The 25,578-nt window shown below is 40.2% G+C and overlaps 1 protein-coding gene and 1 long non-coding RNA gene across 4 annotated transcripts; one reads left to right on the forward strand and one right to left on the reverse strand.

Moving 5' to 3' along the window:
* The first annotated feature begins 1,814 nt into the window (after nt 1–1,814).
* Nucleotides 1,815–7,118, forward strand: LOC116034835 (oocyte zinc finger protein XlCOF6-like). Of its 3 annotated transcripts, none has more exons than XM_031277583.2 (4): nt 1,815–2,211; nt 3,635–3,830; nt 4,640–4,735; nt 5,350–7,118. In XM_031277583.2, exons 1-4 carry the CDS (start codon nt 1,978–1,980, stop codon nt 6,663–6,665), a joined length of 1,842 nt encoding a protein of 613 aa, XP_031133443.2. In that variant the 5' UTR covers nt 1,815–1,977; the 3' UTR covers nt 6,666–7,118. The 3 variants fall into 3 exon arrangements, with proteins under 3 accessions (XP_031133443.2, XP_035847602.1, XP_031133444.2); XM_035991709.1 differs by having other exon boundaries at nt 5,365–7,118; XM_031277584.2 differs by having other exon boundaries at nt 1,816–2,211; nt 5,356–7,118.
* On the reverse strand, nt 3,291–24,428 carry LOC116034836. The gene is made up of 3 exons (XR_004101216.2): nt 24,416–24,428; nt 14,754–14,755; nt 3,291–3,536 (listed from the first exon to the last, which is right to left on the reverse strand). It is a non-coding gene; the product is annotated as an uncharacterized LOC116034836 (long non-coding RNA).
* Nucleotides 24,429–25,578: the final 1,150 nt, after the last annotated feature.

The raw sequence follows: 25,578 nt of genomic DNA on the forward strand, positions 1-25,578 counted from the left end.
ATAAGATAATAAAGACCTTTTGATGTTTAGTTGCCTGCGAGTAATTACAATAAGGGACATGTGTTTTGCATAAAAAATGAAATTGCCTGCCATGCCTTGTTTAACGGGCAGAATTTGACACTTCTCTTATTGGATTTGAATGGAACGACCAGAGGGCCACATGTGGAGTCTTTAGACCGCAACATTACTCCGAGGAAACATCTGGCCTCCCTCTTGTGCCTTCTGAGCTGACAGCAGTTGGACCAAACACCCTGGCTCAGTTCAGCAGGAACAGGAATCTAGTCAACTAGACGTTTAGTCATAAATATCAAGCAAATGATCTGTGGTGAGCCTGGTACTGCCACTGTATCGGTTTAAGGAAATGTTGAAATAAAAGAACAGAGGAAGTTCTAAAAGTTGTCTATGTTTGGTATTATTTAAGGACTGAGGACTAAGATGATATCCATACAAGACATCATTCTACAGTATATTCTATATTATATGATTAATGGCCTTTTTTTTTTTACCTTAGTTCAAGTGTTTTTATTATTGTCATTGTCACTGAAAAATCTTAAGTTTCAGGCTCCCGCCCACAATGCTAATTACAAATCACAAGTTAAAAAAAACTAAATGAAAATCTCACAGATAAGAAATAAAATAGTGCAAGTCACCACCTACACAATGGTGACAAATCTTAATTTTATTTATTTATTTATTATTTGTTTTTACCAGAAGTGAATGGTATTCAATTGTGTCTACACTTGAAGCTGGTGCAGTTGATGGTTGTACATTCAGAATAATGAATGTTTACTGCTCTCCAGTGGTTACACTGAGGAACTACAACAGCACACTGCTGTATACATCTGTTCTGGTAATAGCTATACAGTGATTGATTGATACATACCAGGGCATAATTTCCACTGTGGACAGGGGGGAGATGTCCCCCCCACACTTTTCAAAATCCTGTTAGTGTCCCCCCCACACTTTCTAATTAGTTTTATATTATTTAATTTATAAGTCTTTGGCCCCTTTTTATGCAATAAAGAAAGTAAGACATTTTTCTTATGCATAGTTTAGTACTATTCTTTGTTATTATTTATCAATATGGTCAACTATTATTTTGTGTCCCTCCTGTTTTGTGTCACAGACTTTATTAATCCCAAACTGGGAAATGACTGTTACAGCAGCAAGTTAGAGGGACATACACACATCCTCACTCACACACATACAGAAAAAACAAGAAATATACTAGAAATATTGAATAAGATAAAACAAATGAGATAAAATAAAATAACAAAAATATCAAAATGACAGAACAACTACTAGCCTATATAAAAAAGCGGTGTTCATACCATCGTGCATACTGAGCTCCGGCAAATTAACTTTGAAAATAGACCTAACCAAATCATAAACAATATTTATTGGATCTACATAAATAAATAAATCTTCACAATTATGTTGATATAATGTGCTTCCATAAATGTTGTGGTTAACACATTTTGGTTAAGTCATAGTTATTAACCACATAGGATTTGAATCCAAAAAGTATTCCCAAACCAGTGGTGGAATGTAACTAAGTACATTTACTCAAGTACTGTACAAATTTGAGGTACTTGTACTTTAGTCTTTTCTTTACATGCTACTTTCTAATTCTTCTCCACTACATTTCAGAGAGAACAGAGTATTTTTACAGTGTGGTATTAGTCCAATAGTATGACAGTATTATATATTACAGTATTAGACCAACAGCCAAAATAGAACAAAAAAAAAAAAAAAAAAAAGAACAAAAATATATATATATATAAATATAAATATAACTGTTCTTATGATGCTGTACCACTCCATCTAGTGTAGAGGGCAGAAGTCCTCCAAGTCTGCCGTAGTTAAAGCAAACGAAAAAGAAGAAGGCGGAACAACAACAACAAAAACTTGCTCACTGTGCAAAAAGACACATTTACATTTAGAAGTGTTATGACAAACTCAGTAAATTAGACCGTCATGTTACACACAAACATGTTCAGCCTGGAGACTTTTGAGAGTCAGATATCGGCTCTAATGGAGACTGTGGTGGACGCGGCGGTGACGGAGCTCAGCAGACTTCTGGCTAACGTTAACGTTATGGCCGCTCAGCAGCGCGCTGCTGCGACTCCAGAACCGGCTATGAAGAGCGAAGAGGAAGAGAGCGAAGTGACTCCACCGGAGGAAAAACACCTGCGTAATAAAGCTATAACGGTAACACACACAACTTACGCACACGTTGGTGTCTAACGTTACGTGAGAATAGTGCAGTTATAGCGGTTGTGCAGTTGCTTAAAACTGCGTCATTAGGTTTAACTTGTGTAATGGGTTTTGGTTATGCACATTTCAATTATGCACTAAATACTCATTAAAACTGTACTACCCATGAGCCTTATCTGCTGTTGACATCGAGAGGAGGCTAGCGAGAATCAGAAAGGGATACAAAAATGAACTGATTCATTGTGTTGAACGCATTCGAGTTGTACGTGTTGTTGTCCAGTAAAAAAAAACAAACTAGCTGTTTCAGCCCCAGACCTATAATGCGTGTTTGTACTTCTGTCATGTTTGTGCCTCATTAGCTTCAACATAGATCTATGTGTTACAGCTATTCTGAGGTTGTTGGTGTTGCTTGTCAGCATTAACCAATTAATAACTTAGTTGAAAGCTAACCTAGCTCCAAGTAAATTGTTTTCAGCTTTCACTCAAAAACCATATCACTAACTTTTCTGATTTTATAGGAGTCAAGGGTCTTGCACGTATTATTAATTGAATAGTTTAGTCGATACAATGAATGACAAGTCTTCACATTGCTGTTATTGTCCACTTATTTGTCCAAAACCCATTACAACTGGAAGAAGCAGAGCACATACAGTACCCTAACCCTAAATATATGGCATGTTTTCCTTTGGTAAATTCCAATTCAAAATTTTCTGGGGCTGCACGATATTGGGAAAATATCTAATTGTGATTATTCTGACTGATATTGCGATTGCGATATGGGAATTATCATTTATGTATCGATATTCTCATTTTCATTGAAACATATTCAAATTAAAGAAATGAAAAATGATTATAGTGTGATTTTCACGAGGATCTGCACCAAACAGAGGATAGGATTTGTAGGCTCTGCAGCACCGCAATACTTAATTCAGATGAATTGTTTGACACATATTTTGGCCCTAACAAATATTGCCCCCCCCATGTGCACAAATCCATATTGTGATTTTGATAAAATTGCGATTAATTGTGCAGCCTTACAATTTTCACAACAAATACAAAGTAACACAAAATAGCCGGTGCAACACAGATGTCTTCTTACTTGATAGTTTTATTACTTAAGGTGCAAAACAGTGACTAACGTTTCGATGTAGAGTTACATCTGCATCAGAGTACAAGGACCTGTAATAAAACTATCAAGTAAGAAGACATCTGTGTTGCACCGGCTATTTTTTGTTACTTTATACCGTTTTTGTCCTGCCTTGGTTGCACCGGATTGTTGTGGTCTGCAGATGCGCAGAGAACTCTCTTTTTTATCTGTTCTTCAGATACATTTGTGCAGATACATTTTCAATGTATAACCAAGTAGAACTAACCCCTCTCGTTGCTCTTCATTTTTTCTTACCTCATGACTTTACAGAAGCAGTTTGCATCCCTCATGGAATCATGGACCAAAGGTGCAGTAGAGAAAATACTGAAGATGTTGAAAGTCTCCATGTGTGAAGCTGAGGATGGTCCTGCTGCAGAGCAGAGGGCTGGGCTGAATAACAAGACGAGACAGACGAGCATGAAGCCGAAAGCAGGGCAAGTGGCCGGGCCCAAAAAGCCTCAGCCAGGTAACGGCTTGAGTAGTCTCGCATTGCCAGACCTTCCTCCACAGCGCTGCGGAGGAGGGTCTGGCTAGTCCACACAACATTCTGGGATGGGAGAGAAACGTGCTCTGATTTATTGGCATTTCTTTAGGCGTTGCAGTAGCTCAGTCCGTAGGGAGTTGGGTTGGCAACCGGAGGGTCGCCAGTTCAAGTCCCTGTAGGGACCGAAGTATGGAGTGTGGGCTGGTAGCTGGAGAGATGCCAGTTCACCTCCTGGGCACTGCCAAGGTGCTCTTGAGCAAAGCACCACACACCCAAGTGTGTCTGGGCGCCTGTCCAGCAGTCGCAGCCCCCTCACTCTGACATCTCTCTATCTGTGGAGAGGAGGAGCATAGGACCTGAGCATGTGTGTGTAACAGATTGAAAAAAAAAAAATTTCAATAAAAATTATAAAATAAATGAAACCAATCACAATTGTCTTGGGCGGCGCTAAACCCCGGCAAAATAGCCTCGGGAAGGAACTTGTTTTGGTGGAACATGTGTTCGTTCAAAAGTTGTTTTAGTCGTGCAACAGAAAACTCAGATTGGACAGATAGTCTAGCTAGCTGTCTGGATTTACCCTGCAGAGATCTGAGGAGCAGTTAACCATAGTCCTCACAAAACAAAGAAAGCGGAAGGTGACGGACATCCGGCCTAAAATGAGGGACATCCGGCAGAATTTCCGACGGCACCGGAACGATCCTGGAAATGAAACGTCGTTGATTGTTGAGAGGCTTTTTATGTTCACATACTGGCATTTTAAAGAAAGTTTTTATGTTGTTCTAAAATTACAGAATCGGCATCCAGAAGCTCTTGTCAGAAAAGAAAAAAAATGGAGGGAGGACCTGAACCAGCAATAACAAAGGAGAATGACCACATATATCACCGAGGTATTAAGCCAGCTGCTATGTTATAGGATTTCTTTCTTTAAATCCATATGAAAATACCAACCGCTGCCATCTGAGAAATGTAATACTGCTCAGTACAACTGGCATTTTAGTTCTGTAAAGGAGGCAACTGCCAGCCATGCATGTTTCAACATGTGTATAGTTCGAATTGTGCTGCATTTACTAGAACAGGGTGGGATTGTAGTTTGATTTATAAAAAAAAAAAAAAAAAAGGGGGGCCACCTATTCACATGAAACAATAAATAAAAAAAACACAATATGATCATATCGTAAGCAATGATAACATGTTTTGAATCCCTCTTAAAAAGGACTAACCAGTGGTTTTGCATATAGCTACTATCAGCTTACACCTACCGTTAGTGCTAGTCATTTTCCAAAGCATGCAGCCATATTTTAGCTTTTGCAATATTTTGCCTTCAGTTAAAACATTTTCTAAATGAAATGTTGCAAGGATGGATCGGTGTCCAACAAAAACTGCCCAAGCTGTGGAGATAGATCTAGCAGTGCAAGACTATATTTTAATTAGCTGGGAGTGGCTGTACTTTTCTGTGTACTTCCCACTTTCGAGTGCCCTATTGGAGCCTTTTTTGTTTTGTTTTCAGCTGATGCAGCCACACGTGAGAGGAACTCTGGGTCCCCGTCTGAACCTGAAGCTATGCTAACAGAGGCCACCTCAGAGCTGGCCTCCGATGTAAGCGCGGAAGATGGCGCCCATGACCATACAGACACTTCAACTACCACATCCAAAGTGAACAAGAAGAAGACAGCAGGGCTGTTGAAATGTCCATCTTGTGACAAATCATTTGCTCTGAAGTGTATGATGGACAGACACTACCTGACTCACTCCAAACCTCACCTTTGCCCCGAGTGTGGGAAACGTTTTGCTAGACAACGGCAGCTCATCGCACATTCAAGACGCCACACCGGAGAGAAGCCCTTCGAATGCTCCGAGTGTGGGACGGAGTTTGCTCACAAGTCGACCTTCGTCAGACACATGCGTCAGCACAGCGTGAAGAAACCGAGCACCCACACGTGCACGCTGTGTGAGAACCAGTTCACCGGGGTGTTGGCACTTCAGCGGCACAGGTGTTGTGCCTTGAAAAAGACGTTTGTCTGCTCGCTCTGCCCGGAGACCTTCGAGTGCCGACAGAGTTTGGCAGATCACGAGAATCTACATTCGGGAGACCGCGATTTTATCTGCGAAATGTGCGGCGAGAGTTTCTTCTCGTCCTCGTCCTTGGCCACCCACCGGGTGACGCACACGCAGAAGGAAAACTGCTGCGATGTTCTTGGCCTCGGGTGCAGCGACTTGAGCGTCCTCAAAAGTCACCTGAGCAAACACAGCGGGGAAAAACTCTTCTCCTGCGAGGTTTGCGGCAAAGGTTGTAGTCACAAGAGCGCCCTGCAGCACCACATGCTGACCCACACGGGAGAGAAGCCGTACGTCTGCGAGACCTGCGGCAAACGCTGCGGCCACGCCAGCGCGCTCCAGAACCACATGAGGATCCACACGGGCAAGAAGCCGGGGCAGCAGCCGGCCTGCGACGTGTGCGGCAAAAAATTCCGCAGCTCGGTCAATCTCAAATATCACATGAGCATCCACACGGGGGAGAAGCCTTACGCCTGCGACCAGTGCGATAAAAGGTTCAGCAACCCCAGCAATCTCAAGTTACACGCGAGGATTCACTCGGGGGAGAAAAGCTACGGCTGCAACATCTGCGCCAGGAGGTTCACTCAGTCCAGCAGCCTCAAGCTGCACCGACGGGTCCACACGGGAGAGAAGCCATATTGGTGCGTGGTCTGCGGGAAAGGATTCATTCACAGAGGAGACTTCAAGAAACATCAGAGGGGTCACCTGCCTGATGAGCCACGAGATTCAGGACACTCGGAAAAAACTGCTGTGAAAATCTAAAACGTCATCGCTGTATCACTTCATGTACCGATACGTTAACCCCTCTGAGGGCGAAAGACGCACCGGCGTGGCCAAACGATGTTTGACAAAACCACTACTCAAAAAGTGATATTACAAAATTTCATTTCAGCCATTTATTTACCATTTTAAAATCAAACAGTATATAACCAAAAGAGATTTGAGGACTTTCAAGAAGACAACATCGACGTTTCATCTTTAGCGCCAAATGACAGTATCTCTTTACACATTGCTCTGGAAAAAAATGTGGGCGTCACTGTACGGAAAGCTGACTTTGTTCTGAACATTTTGATATGAAACACATGGGGATCCATTATATGCAAATACCTTAAAAAAGGAAATTTTAAGAAGATATGTGAAAATGCCCTTTGACCTCAGAGGGTTCCATACTGTACACTGGAGCTCGGGATGTAACAATAAATACTGTAAGATGATTGAGATTTGTCAGTTTTTCAAAGATTTTTCGATCCTTGTCAGTTCCCTTGCTGTATTAGACCTTTGCAGACTTCATTGTATTGCAAGTAGAAAATTCACAAGATTGACTAAAAACAATCAAAAAAACAAAAAACTGTGCACATTTAGTTATATTGTCGAAACATTTTTTTGTCAATTGAGTTTCCAGAAAAGAATACTGAATTACCGCGACGTTGCTCTAACACAAACATCACTTCTGGGTAGACACATGGCAGTTGATTTGAATTGCAGAGATGTGAAATCGGAAAACTTGTTTATTTCTGTTATCATTTTCAGCCGTTAATGTAACGTTTAAAGATATATAGTATAACACGGAGGTCTGACCTATCAGATGTTTCTGCTGGGCTTATTTCCTGTACTGTGCTGCTGTACTAGCATCTTTGGTAAACCAAATCTAGATTTTTTTTGGGGGCTTTTGCCTTTATTATATAGAGACAGTGGATAGACAGGAAAAGGGGGAGAGAGATGGGGGACGACACGCAGCAAAGAGCAGCAGGTTGGATTCGAACCTGCGCCGCTGCAGGACTCAGCCAACATGGGGCGAACGCTCTTATTGGGTGAGCTAGGGGCCGCCCTAGCCCCTATTTATAAAGTTTTTAAACAAATTTATGTTTTGAATGAATTCCAGCATACATCATTCTATCACTGTTATGTGACCCAGATAATGTAGTAACACAGGTACACAGCCTTTAAAAGGAAACAACGCCTCTTTATTATCATAAAACATTTTTTCTAACTGTATCCAACAAGTGCCAACCACTAGCCTAACTTTAGCTCAACAGTCCGACCAATAATTACTTAAATTACTTATATAGTTACAATTTGGCATATCCAAACAATATCAACAATTACCATCAACAGTCATACCTCTTAGGACTTTAGCTAATGCTAGCAATTAATTGTGGTTAAACAAAGAAACTGCAACTATGTAAAAAAATTGACCTTTAGTCTGTGGCCCAACAGGTTAATGAGGTCTCCAAGCTGATGTCAGTGAAAGTGTTGACATGAAAGCATCAAACATGCATTTTAGATGATTGAGATGAGTATATCCAGTTGTTCCTCGTCCGTTTGCTTAGCGCTGTAAAAGTGTATGAACGGGGACGCAGGAGTTTTCTACCCGGAAGTTATTGTAAACAAACTTTGTGATTGGGTATGCGCCACACTGTTATATTGTTAAGAACCTACCAAACCAAATCTACGAGACAGCCACAGACCCAAAGTACTGTATGGTCTGGAGTGTCCACATACTTTTGGCAAGCGAGTGTATACCACATGACAAGATTAGACCGTGTTCAATCAATGTATAGCTTCCCCCCCCCTCTTCTGTTAACGGTTCACTATTTTCGTGAATTTCTTTAGAAGTTAACGTGACTGCCTGCAGGAAAATTAGTCAAGTGAACCACTGCGTTCAAATGAAAAGTTATGTCTTTATTCTTTGTTCTCTCTGCTGTCGCCATTAGTAGCTGTTGACTTCACTGCTCTTTCTAAAAGCAGTGCTCGCTCTCAGTGAAATGTTTTCTTTTCACTTGATTGGTTTTACTGGAATCACACAAATGACTTACATGTGGGTAATTTCCCTTGTCATTAAATAAAGGAAGGGGAGGAGGGGGGTGGGGGTGGTGGTGAATGAGGTCAATAAAAAAAAAAAAAGCAGATAATAACCTTGGCTAATTAACGCTTCATCATGCCTGAAAGCTTGTGTAAAAAAATAAGTTCTGGGCAGATAGTGACTTGATTTGGCAGGAGCTGCAGTGCGGTCACAAAAAACAGCTCGGTTTAATTGGGGAACAGTAGCTGAATTTATACTGCATAGATGTTCCAGGGTGTAAATAATCTCATTAGGACAGAAGCACAAACAGTACGTCTTGGCTGTGACTCTGCTGGACTGGTCACTTCACATAAACTGTAGTACAAGGGTCTTAAAACGTTTTTTAGGCCGAGGATCCCTTAGCTGAAAATGGGACAGAGCAGGGACCCTTTACTATATATATTGTATAAAATTAAGTTGCATATTAAACTAGGCCTACAATAACCTTTAGCCTTTACACATACCTTTTTATGATGCACACAGTACTAAGTTATTATAATAACTGTTGACACAATATATTTATACATCACATTTTAATGTTAAAATGTGGCACAGTGAATAGTTAAGCCTAACTGTATCAGTGGAGGGCTATCTTATACCTATAGGGCAGTAAGCCTATCAACGTTGCGTAAATCCCCCCAAAAAAACCTTTACAAACAATTTATCTTAAATGATATGTTGGATTCATGTTAATGTATATTGTCAGACATATATATAAAAACTATCGAACAATACTTGGGTGGCCCCCCTGTAGTAACTCTGAGGACCCCCTGTTGAAGATTTCTGCTGTAGTATACACAGTATAGTGTAGAGTTTGAGAGAGAGCCGAGAGCAGAGGGTTAGAGGAGAAGAGCAGTAGATTACACCGGGGATAGTTGTAACTTTTGACATTTCTGTCTGTATCTTGGAGCTCTTAAAAGGCAGCGCGTTCAAAATGTGATTCAAACTAGTTACATGTGTCTGCTGTTAAATGGTGTAGGTGTTATCTCTGCAACCCAAACAGAACACAGTGAGTGAACTATTACAATTTACCCCATCGTCCAGGTTAGTTGTACCCTGAACTGGGGTGAAATGTAACATTATGATATACACTGCGGTGGAATGTAACATCATGAAATTAGGATAATAACAAAAACTTGATGTTCAACACTCAAATGACTTAACGTAATAGTTGTGTGTGTATGTATTGAGAGACACCCCTCGGTCCATCTTTCTTTTCCACGATGGAAATTTAAAGAAATACATGAATACATCCAAAAAAACCTATTGTCGCCATGAACTAGCTTAATTTACAGCTAACAGCTAGAACATTAGCACCAATAACCTGCATGAAAGATATCTACATAGACACACGATAAACATGATTTAGGTTTGAGTTTTTGAGTTTATCTACAAAGCCGGCAATGCTATCACAACAATAAATGAGATTAAATAAAATACTTTCTTACCTAAAAAAAGAATTTCCTTTCTAAAATGTGCAGTGTCGGTCACAGAGTGCTGCTTCTTTACACGTGTATAGACCTTTTTCACAGCAGCCATTTTGACTTGTCATAGTAGGAAAAGCACAGCTGAAATTGATCACCTTAACGATGACTCAATTCCATCAAGTGTCCCAGTAAGCTATTTCAGTGAGTCAGCATGCACAATACCAGGGCCTCTCCTAAGTGGAATGCAGCCATCATTAATGGTTTGGAATACACCTGTGATTTTCCTACTATGACATGTCAACATGTCTGCTGTGAAAAAGGTCTATTAAGGACTAAACAGAGCACGTTTAGAGTGAATCAGGTGATTCGAAACTTGTTCCTGATTGGAGAAATTGGACGTGTTACAACTGACCAGTGTTACAACTATCCCCTACCATTCTTAAGTCTCTACAGTAAATATAAAGCAGCTACCAGCAGCTGCTTAGCTTAGCCTATTTTAGCTTAGCATAGAGACTGGGGAACAGGGGAACAGCTATCCTGGCTCTGTCCAAAGGTAACATTTCTGTACAGATTAAACAAACAAGACACAACGTGTTAATTAGTGAGCTTTTAGAGGTGTAGGCAGGCAGATTTTTTATACAGAAAGTTTGAGTTTGCTGTTTCCCCCTGCTGCTTCCAGTCTTTCACACTAAGCTAAGCTAACCATCTCTTGGCTCCAACCTCATATTTAACACAAAAAGCAAGAAAGCAAATGATCTTATTTCTCAAGATGTCAAACTACTCCTTTTACTGTACAACAATTAATGTTTGAAAGGATATAATTGAGTAAGTAAGTAGAGAAAAGGAGGGATAAGTCAATCATGAGAAGAAAAATGACTTCCTTCAAAAAAGGTAGAGTAAGTACTCTGGAAGTACTTATATTCTTTTTTGTCATTTATTTTTTCAGGGTGTACTTATATTCTCAATTCTTCTGTCATTGTTTTGGTCCACTTAACCCTTTTATTAGCAAAGTCAATTGATTGTGTTGTCCCAATCTACCGGAATAATCTAAATGAGGAGGGAAAAATAAGCAGTACAGTACATTTGATTTTCTGAGAAAATACTACACCAAAATATACACCAAAAAATTGTATCTTCTTGTACGACGGATGACGTGACCCCCCCCCCTTCCCCCCGAATACCTTTACCATTTTCACTTATACATTAATTAACATACAGTACTTTGCCAAGTTGTCATGTTCAGGCCTAATAATCTCCAGCCTTCTTTCATATTTAATATATCTTGATGATACTATTACTACTACTATTATAGTATCATAATTCAATTTTGTCTCCTTAACTAATTGTTAATTCAGTGTGAATCCAAGCTGAACTCTGAAAAGAAGTTACTGTGTTCTGTTAAGTCGTCCACTAGATGGCGGTAGAGGATCAACATACACAAAACTGCAATGTTAACGGTAAGTTCTATGACTAGTGCTGCAACAGGATGATCGCAAAATATTTTGAGAAATGTATAAAAACCTTTACCGCTGCACAATTTTTCAAGAGTATGTGACATAGATAGATAGATAGATAGATAGTTAGTTGGGAAATTACTCTACAGTTACACAGACATACATACATACTCACTCACACACATAACAGAAAAATCAAGAAATATACTAGAAATAATAAATAACAAAAAAATAAGATAAAATGAAAAAGATAGCAAATATAAAAAATACCAGAACTGCTGAAAAAAAAAATGATATATGATAAAGAATGTACATGTTTATACAAGTAGAATAAACCTACATACATAGTATATATATAACAAAATAAAACAAAAGGGTATTTATCATGTTTGTCTTATTCATTGGTCCAGTTAACATTTACACCCAGAACGACATATCGCGGAACAAAACCTCTCTTTTCCAGATTTTCATGTTGAAAGTAGAACAATGCATTCAAAACGAACCGCATTACAACAAAAGCAAAACAAGAAATTGTACGAAAACAGAGACAGCAATTCAAGTAATTTTCATGATCAATCGAGACTCATCACTTATAAAATAGGATTTTATAAGAAGGTTTGAAACTGGATTAGATGTGATCAATAGGCATTACCTGTCTCTCTCTAAAAAAAGGTTGCTGCTTGAAAAACTTGAAAACTGAAATGAAACCTTTGTCCTCACATGTAACTGGCTCTGTAAAAAACCTCCATGGTGCTTGTGGCTGCAGCAACACCCAACTGTTTCCCTGTGTGACTCCGTCTCAGGCTGCACTAAGCGGGTCACACACTTCTAATACCAGTTTATTGCATTTAGTATAACCTTTACGCTGGTCGGTGCTTAATGCTGCTAAGAATTCAGAGTTTTTATGGAGATTAAACTCCCACTGACACCGAGGTGAAGTTCTCTTTGCAGGTAGTTTATTTAAAACACACACACACACACACACACACACACACACACACACACACACACACACACACACACACTTAAAAAATAACCATTTTAAGACAGGAAAGCAAATAAATATACAAGAGAGGCTGAGAAATTCAAATTCATAATGTCTTGTGGAAGTTAGGATTACCTAACGTTTAATATGATTGATATTAAAAAAACAAGTGCTTCCTTTGATCCTTTGATTTTTCCATTAAATGTCATTTTATAAAAGTGGATTTTGTGAATTAGGAAGAGTTCCCAGTCATGGTCTCTGATATCAGGTGCAGAATTCACAATTGTTTCTTGCTGGTAAAATGGCAGGCCTTTTTAATTGATGTTAACGGTAAGTTCTATGACTAGTGCTGCAACAAGATGATCGCAAAATATCATTTCGAGAAATGTATAAAAACCTTCCCTGCTGCACAATTTTTCAAGAGGATGTGACTTAGATAAATAAATAGATAGATAATTGGGAAATTACTCTGTTACAAGCAGCAAGTTACAAAGGCATACATACATACTCACTCACACACATACAGAAAAATCAAGAAATATACTAGAAATAATAAATAACACATTGGGTGTTGGTATTCCCGGACTGTGCTTGTTGCGTTTTTAATGGAGTGTCATGGTTCAACTAGTAATCCTAATAGTCACATCAGTAACAGTTGTTATATGAAGCGCATCAAAAACATGTTGTGACTGACTGGGGTGGCTCGGTTGGTAGAGCAGGCGCACACATGTAGAGGCGTATTCCTCGACGCAGAAAGTCCAGGGTTCGAGTCCGACCTGTGACGATTTCCTGCATGTCATCCCCCTCTCTTTCCCCTTTCATATCTAGTTGTTCTTTCCATTAAAGGCTGAAATGCCCCCCAAAAAATCTTAAAACATGTTGTGAATCTTGCATAAGGATCATGACGCAACAGCTTCTGAGCAAATTTTAACTGGCTAGAATTCACTTCAATTTTGGTTCATTTTCCACGCTCATATAGCGACGTTTTCAGTTGAAGTAGGCAGCTGTTTTCAGCAAAAAGTTCTAAAAACCCACTAACTACCTGTCCAGCACCAAACAGCAATCAGATACAGTTAAAGACTAGCTAACTTTAAAGATGATAATATGTCAGTTTTGTGTTTACAGCTTTGTTTCTGCTGCCCTCATGTGGCAAAAAAGTGTTATTGCAAGTTTAAATGAAACATTTAAAAAAAGTATTGCATAAAGTTTTGGTATATTTACTGAGGGTATCATAATGGTACTAGTGTCAGACATTTTTTAAACAGCACCCAACATTTAGCATGGATGTATTTAAAGAACTGGATGCCGTGTTCTAAGATGGCACCCCATTCATTCCGATAAAAGTTGCTAACTGGGCGCATACGCCTTCCTTGGGCTTCTGTATTTTTGGGTCCATAGAGCATATGCGTTAGAGACTCCCTGCTGGCTCCCCAAACACATTTATGGCATGGAAATAACTTACTGATTGCCTCTTCCACATTTTTCAAATTTTTTTGGGACCTAATGGATCAACCACTGATAATACAAAGTTTGTAGTTTGGATCAATGGAAGTACATTTCCAGGATAAAGCCGCTAACCTTCCGCTCTCTGTGCCTTCTCAAAATCCCTTCAATACGGGGAAAACAACAAACTTCGAACTAGCAAGCTACAAGCTGAAAATTCTAAAGAACATTTGGGCAGGCCTGCTTGGTACTTTTGGTGAATGATTATAAAGATTTACAAAGAATATGTTTACGGCATTTACCATCTAACTGGGACATTTTGGTAGCCTGGTCCTACCAAACTCTCCTTTGACAAGTGTTAACTTCCTTGAAGGCGGGTACTCTGTTGAAGTTTAAAACTATTGGATCGGGCGCCCGGATAGCTCAGTTGGATGAACGGGCACCCATATATAGAGGTTTACTCCTCGACACAGCGGGCATGGGTTCGACTCCGACCTGCGATCCTTTGCTGCATGTCATTCCCCCCCGTCTCTCCCCTTTCATTTCTTCAGCTGTCCTGTCAATAAAGGCCTAAAAATGCCCAAAACAATAATCTTAAAAAAAAACAAAAAAACTATTGGATCTGCCATAACCAATCACTAACGTTTGGTCGTGACGTTGGCTTTGCATCGCTAGCGTTCACTTAGCCAACTCCTTCACCGCTAATGGAGCAAGCTGGAAAATCTAACTTTTCCCGAACCCCGTGGGGAGGAGGGCCATAACATCATGGCCACCAACACAACTCAGCAAAGATTGTTCTTGCTCGGGCTTTAACTTCTGGATATTCGGCAGTGTTGCCACAATGGACCCAATGGCTTCGCATGCATCTTTCTCCACCGCCATTACGGAACTACAACTCAAACTAGCGCACAACCTCAACGTCATCGTTCTCAGCCACTCCCTCTGTTCGCAAACCTAGACGTAGTACTGAAGGAAAATGAAAATTGAGTGGAAGTGCGTAGGAGGGCGGAGCCAGGCTAACGTTTTGGGACCGATTGGTGGGATAGACGGAGAACACACTGGTAAGAGCAAATTACGTTTAACCATGTATCCAAGTAATTGAAATACCGTAGCTCACGTTACCGTATTGTGTGAACAATTCACTTCATTTAATTTTGTATGTGGCGCTTTCTTTTGTGGGTTGCAAATGTTCCACCAAAACAAGTTCCTTCCCGAGTCAATTTTGCTGAGCCACCGTTGCTGTGTCCGAAGCTTAGCACTGCCCAAGACGATTGTGATTGGTTTAAAGAAATGCAAACAACCCAGAGCATTTTTCTCCTATGCCAGAATGTATGTGTGGTGTAGCCAGACCTTACTCCACAATGCTGTGGCGATAGGTCTGACAATGCGAGACTGAGAGTATTTGTGACTTTCATAATCATTTTTATAATCATCCTGTATGGAGAAAATACTTTTTAGTTATATCCTATAATCTACCATATTGCAGCATTGATCTGTTTGCATACAGACAGGAGTTATTGCTTTAGTTCATTTCTGACACGTCAGCAGCATTGATAGCCGCAGGCGAACCTGCTGCTGCCTGCCAGATTTACCTCCAGCAGCTTTCATTTCTCGTCCACTGTGGCTCCCTGCGTGTTGTCTAACTGTGATTAATGGAATATAGTTTCAGGGGTCACTACCCTGATGGTCAGCTGGAGCCATGTGTTGACAGAGTGTCACTGACTGCAGAGTGATGAACCGTGGGGACGGTGAAAAGGCAATCAGCATGCAGAGGGGCTCTCCTCCTGATCGTTCGATCCAAGGTCCAGATATAGTCGCACAGGTAATCATACCTTCACTGTCAGAGCTCCTGTCTGTAGAGATCAGGGAAGCAAATACAGTTTTTTTTCTCGTAAGCCTCTTTTAAAAACTCCCTTTAAATACGCCTTCTTAGATATTACCTTGTTATTTTACTATTTTAGCTGATTTACTTTAACCTGGCTGCCAGGGATGGATGAATACTACAATGGGTACAATTTTGAATGGATAGTTGAAAGGATCAATGGTAGATGGGCGGAAGGATTGTTGAATGGAGGGATGGATGGATTAATGCTAGGATGAGGAAAAAGGTAGATGCATAGTTGGATGGATGGATGAATGTTAGAATGGGTGAAATGATGGTTGAATGGATGGATGAATACCAGGATGGGAAAAACACTGAAGGGATGGTTGGATGGATGAATGGTAGAATGAACAAAAGGATGGATGGATGAATGTTAGAATGGGTGAAATGATGGTTGAATGGATGGATGAATACCAGGATGGGTAAAACAGTGGGTTGATGGTTGGATGAATGGTAGAATGAATAAAAGGATGGATGGATGAATGTTAGAATGGGTGAAATGATGGTTGAATGGATGGATGGACGAATACCAGGATGGGTAAATCAGTGGATGGATGGTTGGATGGATGAATGGTAGAATGAATAAAAAAGGATGAATGGATGATGGATCAATGAAGTGATAATGAGTAGCTGGATGGATGCACGGATGAATGGCTGGCTGGATCTTGTGTCTGGAGTCTTGTCCCAGGCCACAGAACCAGATCAATGTATATCACCTGACTGGGCATGTGACTGGGTGAGTGTGAGAGCAGAATGTGTTCAGGGGCCACAGCTCACCGACATGATGACTCTGACCTTGGATAGACACCATTAATTAAAACTCTTTATCACTCAGTGCCCTCCCATCATGTGGACGGCCTATCAGTCAGAAGCAGCAGCCGGCTGTCAGCAGGGAGCAGGATAATGTGAGCGTTCAGCATGCTTACATCACTGCATTATGCAACATTATTAAACATATGTGGGTCGAAATGCCAACAACAGGCTGGGCTCAGAGCTGAACTGGTGTCAGTGATGATGTGGGCTCACAGCTCACACACATTAAATCAATGCTGAGTCTGCTGGAAGTGAGAAAAAAAAATCTTCCAAATGTGATGCTGCACAACAAAGCCTCACAATTTGTAGTCTGACAGCCAGGATGTTTTTCACACCTGGCTTTCAGTCCACGCATAAAATAAAGCATAAAGGTTTGCATAAGCAGGGGCAGAGCCATACATAGTAAACATTTAGGGTTCCGCCTCAGGGGGATCCGGGGGTATGCTCCATTTAGGACAGTAATATGCACTATTTTTCAAGCCATTTGAGATAATAGAATGCCTGAAAATCCGCACATCATTTGGTAAAAACATAATAGTGTCTTTCTAAAACCAGAACACAGCCAATGTTGAGGATGACTCATTTTCACTCCTGCCACCTAAAGAGAGGCAACACTTCATGTTACATTTTTATTTACACAACATATAGGTAGAGTTTGGTGTAAATGCAACGGGTTGTAAATAGGTTCTGTTAAATTCCTGCATAAATGGGGTCTGCACCGTCTGCTGGCGTCACTTTCATATTGTGCTAAAAGAAACTAATTATGGGTAATCCACAACAGAACTCAGACAGATAACTGCTGTGGTTAGTCGCATGTTAAACGCTGCAGAGATAATCAGCCAATCAGCCAAAATGCTTTAAAGCACACCACACAATGTTTTATTTTACTGTGTTTTTGTTGTGAAGTAATTTAGAAATGAATGCTGTTTGTTTGGCGTCGAGTGAGTCAATCATTTTAGGCTCAGAACTGAATGCTAAATGTAGCATATTTTGCATTGCTTCTAATGCTATTCCCTCCGTTCTGACTTACTGTGCGTTGTGTAGGGCTGTTTATGTCTCTGTCCGCGCAATGTTGACGTGCCTATCCTGATTCAGCCTGGTTTCCCCATGTGCAGGTAACGGTTATTGAATTTGATGTTGACTTTTATTATGTGAAAAATGTATAATGCTACTGTAGGAGCTATATTCTGGTGTCGAAGACACTATACTCAGAACAGCAGAAATGCCTCAGAAGCTGAGTATTTTATTTTATTTATTTTACATTTTACTGTGAAATAGACAATGTATTGTAAAAAAATGTATTGCTATACTTTTGTTAAAAATAACAATGTCCACAATACGATCACAATTAAACGAGTTAAATAAAAGAGCAGAACCCCTGATATGTCTCTGTCCGTGATGTCGACATGCCTATCCTGATTCATTCTGGTTTCCCCATGTGCAGATGCAGATCCACATACACAAAGTAGTGAGACTGTCACATAGAGGACCGTCTAATCTTGAATCCTATTTTTGTTACACTATGCTGGAGTAGAGTTCACAGAATGAATGGCACCATTTCCCCAGTAATAGAACTTTTGCTCCATTGATTTGCCGGTCCAGTCAGAAAGACTGAGGGGAAATGACACAAAGTTGAAGTTATTTTAAAACCCTAAAACGTTTGGGGATTTCGAAAAAACATTCAAGGCTGGATCTCCAGAAGCCACCCCTTTGCTCCGCCCATGTGCATAAGCCTAAAAACAATACCTCTAAAGTACACAATACTATAGAACACTATTCCAAATAATCTAGAAAATCAACAAAGTAAACTTGCGTGAGTTTATCTGCCACACATTTAAATTGCTTTAGTCATTTCAATGTATGCACTGCTACACATTAAAAAATGATACATAGCATCAGGCAAATCAGATTGGATCAAACATCGGATCAAAAGATATCCAATATTAAAGAACATGGATTAAGATCATTGGCTGCACCCTGTGACATTCCAGTGAGCAATGTCTCTGGCTTAAGGGCCCCCTAACCCCCTTGGGCCCCTGGGCCTGCATGGTAAACCCATGCTGTAATCCATCCATGTATTTAAAGTGACTATATGTAACTAATGTTTCTGAAACGGTGTAATTTTTTGTCTGATTACCATGAATGACATGTAACAGCAAACAAGACCAAGGGCCCTATCTTGCACCTTGCGCAGCGCAAAGCCCGACGCAAGTGTCTTTGCTAGTTTAAGACCGACGCAGTTGCCAATTTCCCGTCCAGTGCCTGCGTCGTTTAAATAGCAAATGCACCCACGCCCATCTTTGCGCCCATCTTTGCGCCCATGGGCGTGCTGGTCTTACAGGGAGGTGTGTTCAGGTGCATTCTTGGCGTATTGCTATCTTGAGGCAACGGGAAGTGATCGCGCCATTGACCAACAAAAACCTGGTCTAAAGTCAATATCGCAGCATTTCATTGTTATTATAACAGCGAATTAGTAAAATGCACCTAGGTTCGTGCACAGGGCACACACACTATGCTTGTTACACACACAGGGAAGCGCAGCAGCACACACACATGCAGAAGATTACAAATAAAAATACTATGGTGCAAATCCGCCATCATAACAGCAATACGTCAAGGTACAAACGCACCTGGCTTTTAAAGGGAATGGGAGGCGACGCTCTGATTGGTTTATTGCATGTTACGCCCAAAACACACCTATGAATTAATGAAGACACTAAGTACAACCCTTTTGAACCATGCGCTTGGCACATGCACCCTTTTTTTTGCCATCAAACTAGCAAAAGTGGATTTGGACACGCCCTAAACGCACCTGCGCCAGGCACTTCATGCCGTGCGCTAAGATTGTTAAAATAGGTCCCTAACTGTGAAAAGAATGCTAATTTATATAGTTTTTATTAATGCCTCTGCCCGGGTCTGATTTTTTCCCGCGACGTCACAAAATGATTTAGGGCAGGTAGACGGCACTACAGAGCACACATTCTGATGGGTCGCATAACACCGGAAACAGCCCGTTAGTGTTATTGTATCCAGCCAGGTAAAAGGTAGCAGGAAATTTCTTCAGAGAGGCCTAATTGTTTTATTTTAGAAGTTATCTGCTATAGTTATGGCTGATACTGGGGCAGGACCATCACAGAAAAAAGGAAATTAAACAAAGAACAACTAAACGCTAAAAGGGAAAGTGAAAGACGACGTGCAAAACCCGAGTCACACTCGGTCGGGGCTTTCAACAGATGGAGACAATTACGGGATTGTAAATGATTCAAAAACATCCCCGAATTGGCCCTCAGGTATGTTATGTCTATTTCTTTCATAAAATAACTTTACAATGAGCGAGTGTTTGTGTTGGCTTACTATTTTCTTGTCCCCCTGTAACGTTACTTGTGTAAAGCGACCTTGGGTTTCATGAAATGCGCTTTATTAATCAAAGTTGTTATTACGTTGGATGCTACAACAATCTCTTAATGCTCTGGCTCGTGACACAATGACAGTGACAACGTTACCTGGTTTAGCTCACGATACATCCAAAGTAGGCTAAGTTACCGTATGCAACACTTGAAATGCAATGAGGCTTTGGTAACATATTCTTTTATTGTAAATGAACGATTTTCTGTCTGAGCAAAATATTCATCGCAACTATATAACCTATGTAACTTTTCCCTCTTCGGTCCCCCTACAGGTTGTCTCATTGGAACTACAGCCGCGCGAGCTGTAGTTCCAATGAAGCAACCTGTGGAGGACCGAAGAGGGAAAAGTTACATAGTATGCCTTTAAGTAAATATCAGTAAGATTTTAATTAAGTATCAAATGTAGTAAAGTATTGAGAGTGAAGAATAGGACACTATTGGGGATATTCATGCTTCCTCATTGAAGAAGGAAATAAAGGAACGGAGAAAGTAAATAAAGGATGGAGGATAGTGAAAAGAAAGAACTAATACAACAGGGGGATATGACAAAGAAAGAAAAAGCACAGTCTCTGTGCTGAAACTGAAGTTATTGTCATGTTTCTGATACATTTGTTGACAACGATATTTATTTCATCGTTAATGTGGGATCAGAATCTGAGGACTTTACTCCCCCCCCTTACTCCAGCTATCAGATACACTAAATCCAATAAGAATGTTTTCTTAACATATTATGTGTAATGTGTTTCAATGCCCTTAAGGACTTTGCTTGACCTTGTTGTGTTTTGTTTGTTTATCTACACATATAAAAACAATATAAAGATAAAATACTTTATATTACTAATACTAATTTGTAGGTTAAATGTGAAGGAAAATTGACTAAAAGCCCTCCAGGGTCTTGAAAAGTGGCATTCTCCATGTAACAACAGGAAATAATTACATCAATGTAATCTATACACAATTTGTATGTATCAATACTTTTTTACACACACACCCACACACACACACACACACACACACACACAATATAATTCATAATACATGCACGTATACACCAGCACCATCATCAACACACTGGGGGCATACATTCAATTCATTCTTCACCAGACAAGAAAAACAAAGGAGAAAACACACACAACGCACATAGAAAAAGAAAAAAACAAACAGTATGTGTCTGAATGGTGCTCTACAAATAAACTTGCTGTGCCTTGCCTATGTAGCAGACTAAAAATGGCAATATTTCCCTCTGAAATGTAGTGGAGCCAAAGTAGAAAGTCTCCCAAAATGACAATATTTCAGAAAAGTACCAACATGTCAAAACTGTACTTCCCATCTGTGAAGTTACACAGTACAATCATTTCAAGACATATTTCAATTGTGAACAAAATGTGTCTATTTTTGCTTTCGCAAAAATGTCTTTTTATATACAATATTTCACAAAAACACATCGTCACTGAACTTCCATTCTACTTAAGCTCATTTTCCCTTAAAGGTTTTCTTTGGGGTAGTCTTTCCTTATCCGAATTAAGGGTCTAAGGACAGAGGGTGTTGTATGCTGTATAGATTGTAAAGCCCCTTGAGGCAAATGTGTGATTTGTGATATTGGGCTGTATGAATAAAATTGACTTGACTTGCACTATAATAATAAAACCAATAACAACTGACTGTCGGTGATGAAACTGGCCAGAATCAATGTTTTCATAGCGAATGTGCAGCAGCGGCAAATGATGCATTCATTTTTTCCTGTGGGTCCTCCTGATGAAAGCAGGGTTCATTTTATTTGACTGACAGGGAAAGGTCAGAGTGGGGGAATTCCACCCCCAAGCCTCTAAAGATGGAGTGTTATTGTGTGTGTGAAGAAATCAAAACAAGTCCTCCAGTAGAGAGTGGAGCCTATGGGGAACGGACACCCAGCTGCACTATTGACAGGAGAAGAAGAAGAAAAAAAACAAATATGAGGGAGCTCATGCACTTAGAAACAAGAGCCGCAGAGGGATCAAGTCTGACATTCTGACTGTCATTTACCTGATTTCCCACTTGGTTTACATTTCCACCTTCCTGTGGACATCATTTCATCTATCATGCATGCAAATATGAAAACATTATAAATGAGTGAAGAAAGGTTTCATTACAGAAAGAAATTCTGCTGTTGTATTTTTAAAAATGAAATGTTAGAGAGGAATACATATGTAGTGAGTAGGATGTGGCATATTACATTTTTAAATTTTTATTTAACCTTTATTTTACCAGGGAAAAAAAATCACATTGAGATTAAAATCTCTTTTACAAGTGAGCCCTGGCCAAGAAGGCAGCACATAAAATACACTTTAACATACAACAAATAACAGACAGACAGGGATGGACAGCAATAAGAAATACGAAATAAAAGCAGAAAATCACATTTTAAAACAAGCGCAAACATGTTGATATATTTGATGTAGGCAGGACTTGAATTCAGTATGTGAAATAAAAAACCTGCAATTTAAGCTGATTTTGTAACTCATTCCATGAAGTTGGAGCACTGTAACAAAAAGCAGTTTTTCCAAACTCTGTTTTAGTTTGTGGAACATCATACATTATGTATCTACTTGATCTTAGATTATGTTCAGATCTACTAGATGTTAAGAATGTAGTTAAATATGAAGGAGTATGTCCAGTTATTGATTTGTACACAAAGGACAACCAATGTTTGAACCTTCTTGTGTTGAGTGAGGGCCAACCTACCATTATATATATATATATATATATATATATATATACTACCTAAAATATTGAATATAGGTATAATAGCCTAAATATAAAAACAACAAACACATATTGCTTTTTTTTAAACAATGTCATCAAGTATGCAATCCACTGGATGCCAAATACTATAAGAAACTGGCTCCTTGTTATATACTGGATTGGCTTTCATTAATCAGGCAAGAGAGTGAACTCAACACACTCTTTACTAGGAGACCACAGGAGTAAAACTACAACACAGGTTACATCGAGCTAACCTGACGGACCAGATGGTTTGTTAACATAAGTAGAACCATCTGAGAACTTGAAGCTGTCATTGGAAGACATTTGGAAAAGGGCATGCACTTTCAAAAAATACCTGGCAGGTGATTGGATGAACCATCTGTCTATCATATCCACCATTGTTGTTTTGAACAAACAGCCGTGGCCGTCACACACACCTAAATTACGGCTGTAGCTACCAGTAGCTCCTCACCGGATGCTTATTGGTTCAGTCCGCTAGTGTTCAGACACAAACACATTTACTTGAAGCCTGACAAGATGGATTTTCTTTTTTTTAAGATTATTCGATAGTGCCATTTATTTATGCATTCAACATACTATTTCATTCCCTCAATCTAATGACCCTTAAAAGGTGCCCAGCCACATGTATTTCATTACTTTGTGGTAATGTCTGAAGTTATGCCATGGACTCTGTAACATTTTTTGTAGAAAAAATGCCTAGTTTACCTTGATTCAAGCCATTCTAGCGTGGTATAGAAAGCCTGCAGGAAGATTTGTGCCAGTTCTCATTAATATTCAACGAGCTAAGCTGCTTGACTCTGATTGGCTAACAGCTAGCCAATGAGAGCCTGGCTATCAGCATCCTTTACCCAGCGCAACTGGGCGAGCTCATGAATAGTAATGAGCTCAGGCAACACCACGTCAGACTGACCAGCTTTTGTAATTGGCCTGATTTCATACACAAACACATATGGACCTAACATATTTCAAAAAATACAAGTATAAACGGTTTTGTGTGGCAGGGCACCTTTAAGGCAGATTTATGCTTCTACGCAGAGCTTTCGCCTTAGCCTACATAAGTGGCCTGAGGTGTATACTTGTGTGTGGTGTCTGCGTTGTTCTAGCGTATCGCTTCAAGAGAATAGCAGGGCCGGCATGTGTGTGTGTGTGTGGGCAGTGTGTGGTAGAGCGAGTGAGAGAGTGACGGTGATTAGCTTCGGAGCGAGTACCGACTCTGGAGGTGTAGACGGAGAAACTAAGTGTCTCCCCTGTGCATTCTGACCACAGAGGGAAAATAGTAGCAGGAAAAGTTAACCCTCTCCTTGATTACATGATGTTTATGGAGAAGGAGAACCCGGAAAGGAGTAGGAGGAAATGCAATGCTACCAAGCCACGGCCAAGAGGACCAATCACAGTTGTTGTGGTCTGCGTGTACAACTTTTGAGAGGTTCATGTCAGGGTACGGCATAGGCTACGGTATAGGGTCCATATCTCCACCTACCTACGTACGTACCCACGGTGTTGATTTAACGCAGAAGCATAAATTGGCCTTAACCTTTAACATAAGTTGAAGTACAAAATGCTAACATTAGCTGCAAACCAAAACTCACCTTGAGACCCATGTTTTGCATTTAAGTTTTTTTGCAAGTTCAGTCAGGACCACTTTCTCAAAATAAATTAATTCATCTGCCATTTGTATTTGGCGGTATGCCTCTGTTCTGGGGCCTCCCCGCACTTCCACTTGCATACATAGAAAGCATGAGGCAGGGAGAGCACACCTCCCTGCCCTTCCATGTGCATGTATGGAAAGCCTTAAGCGGGGAGAGCAGCAGTGTAGGATCCCCATAGGGTACAGAACTGAGCAGCATCAGTGACAGAGACATGATATTGATTAAGTCAGACAACATAAATTTAAAAGGAGGAGCTGGGGTGGAGGTGGGTTGCAAGCGCTAGCAGAGATGCAGCAAGGTAGGCTAGGAAAAGCAGTTTAAATAGAGCGCGCTATTTGGAAATCCAATCAAAAGAGGGAATCAGCTGAGCCATCAGCTGGTGGGCTGGCTGAGGGACTGTCAGCTATGAGCTGAGATAACAGCCGAGCTTGACTCCGTGACCTGCCTGAACTTAACGCTATGCTTCACTACTGAAAGAGTAAAAATGCTGGAAAAATTTCACAGATGTTAAAGAATAAATTATGTATTTTAGCATGCCAGCATGCAAAAAAATGATAATGCTAACATGCTTATGATTAGCATGCAATGTTTATCATGTTCACTGTCTTGGTTTAGTGTGTTTAGCGTGCTGTTAGCATGTGTTTAACATTTGCTAATTAGCACAAAACCCAAAGTATAGCTGAGGCTGATGGTAATGTAATTGGTTTTGCAAGTATGAGGTTATAAACCAAGTAGGCCTACTGGACGAATTCAATTTTGACCTGATGAGCTCCAGAAATGCTCCTGCCATAATGATACCTCTTATATTATCAGTCATATTCCATTTTCAGGGAATAAGGAGAGCTACATGATGTCTGTGTCTAGAACTGGTTTTCAGTGGCCAAGGACAATCCATTCTTTGACCCAGTAAAAGCATGAAAATCATACTTGGAGTAACCTCACATTATTTCAAGGGATCGTTTATAAAGCCAGCTGCCGTAACCCCACTACATTGTAATTGTCATCTTGGA

This window comes from Sander lucioperca, chromosome 14 (assembly GCF_008315115.2).
Source record: "Sander lucioperca isolate FBNREF2018 chromosome 14, SLUC_FBN_1.2, whole genome shotgun sequence".
NCBI lineage: Eukaryota > Metazoa > Chordata > Actinopteri > Perciformes > Percidae > Sander > Sander lucioperca.

Excerpts from the sequence above, each read along its gene's own strand:
- LOC116034835 (XM_031277583.2), top strand. The coding sequence starts at position 1,978 with ATGTTACACACAAACATGTTCAGCCTGGAGACTTTTGAGAGTCAGATA. Across the intron at positions 2,212-3,634 it reads TGCGTAATAAAGCTATAACG|AAGCAGTTTGCATCCCTCAT; the intron begins GTAACACACACA and ends ATGACTTTACAG. Across the intron at positions 3,831-4,639 it reads GCCCAAAAAGCCTCAGCCAG|AATCGGCATCCAGAAGCTCT; the intron begins GTAACGGCTTGA and ends CTAAAATTACAG.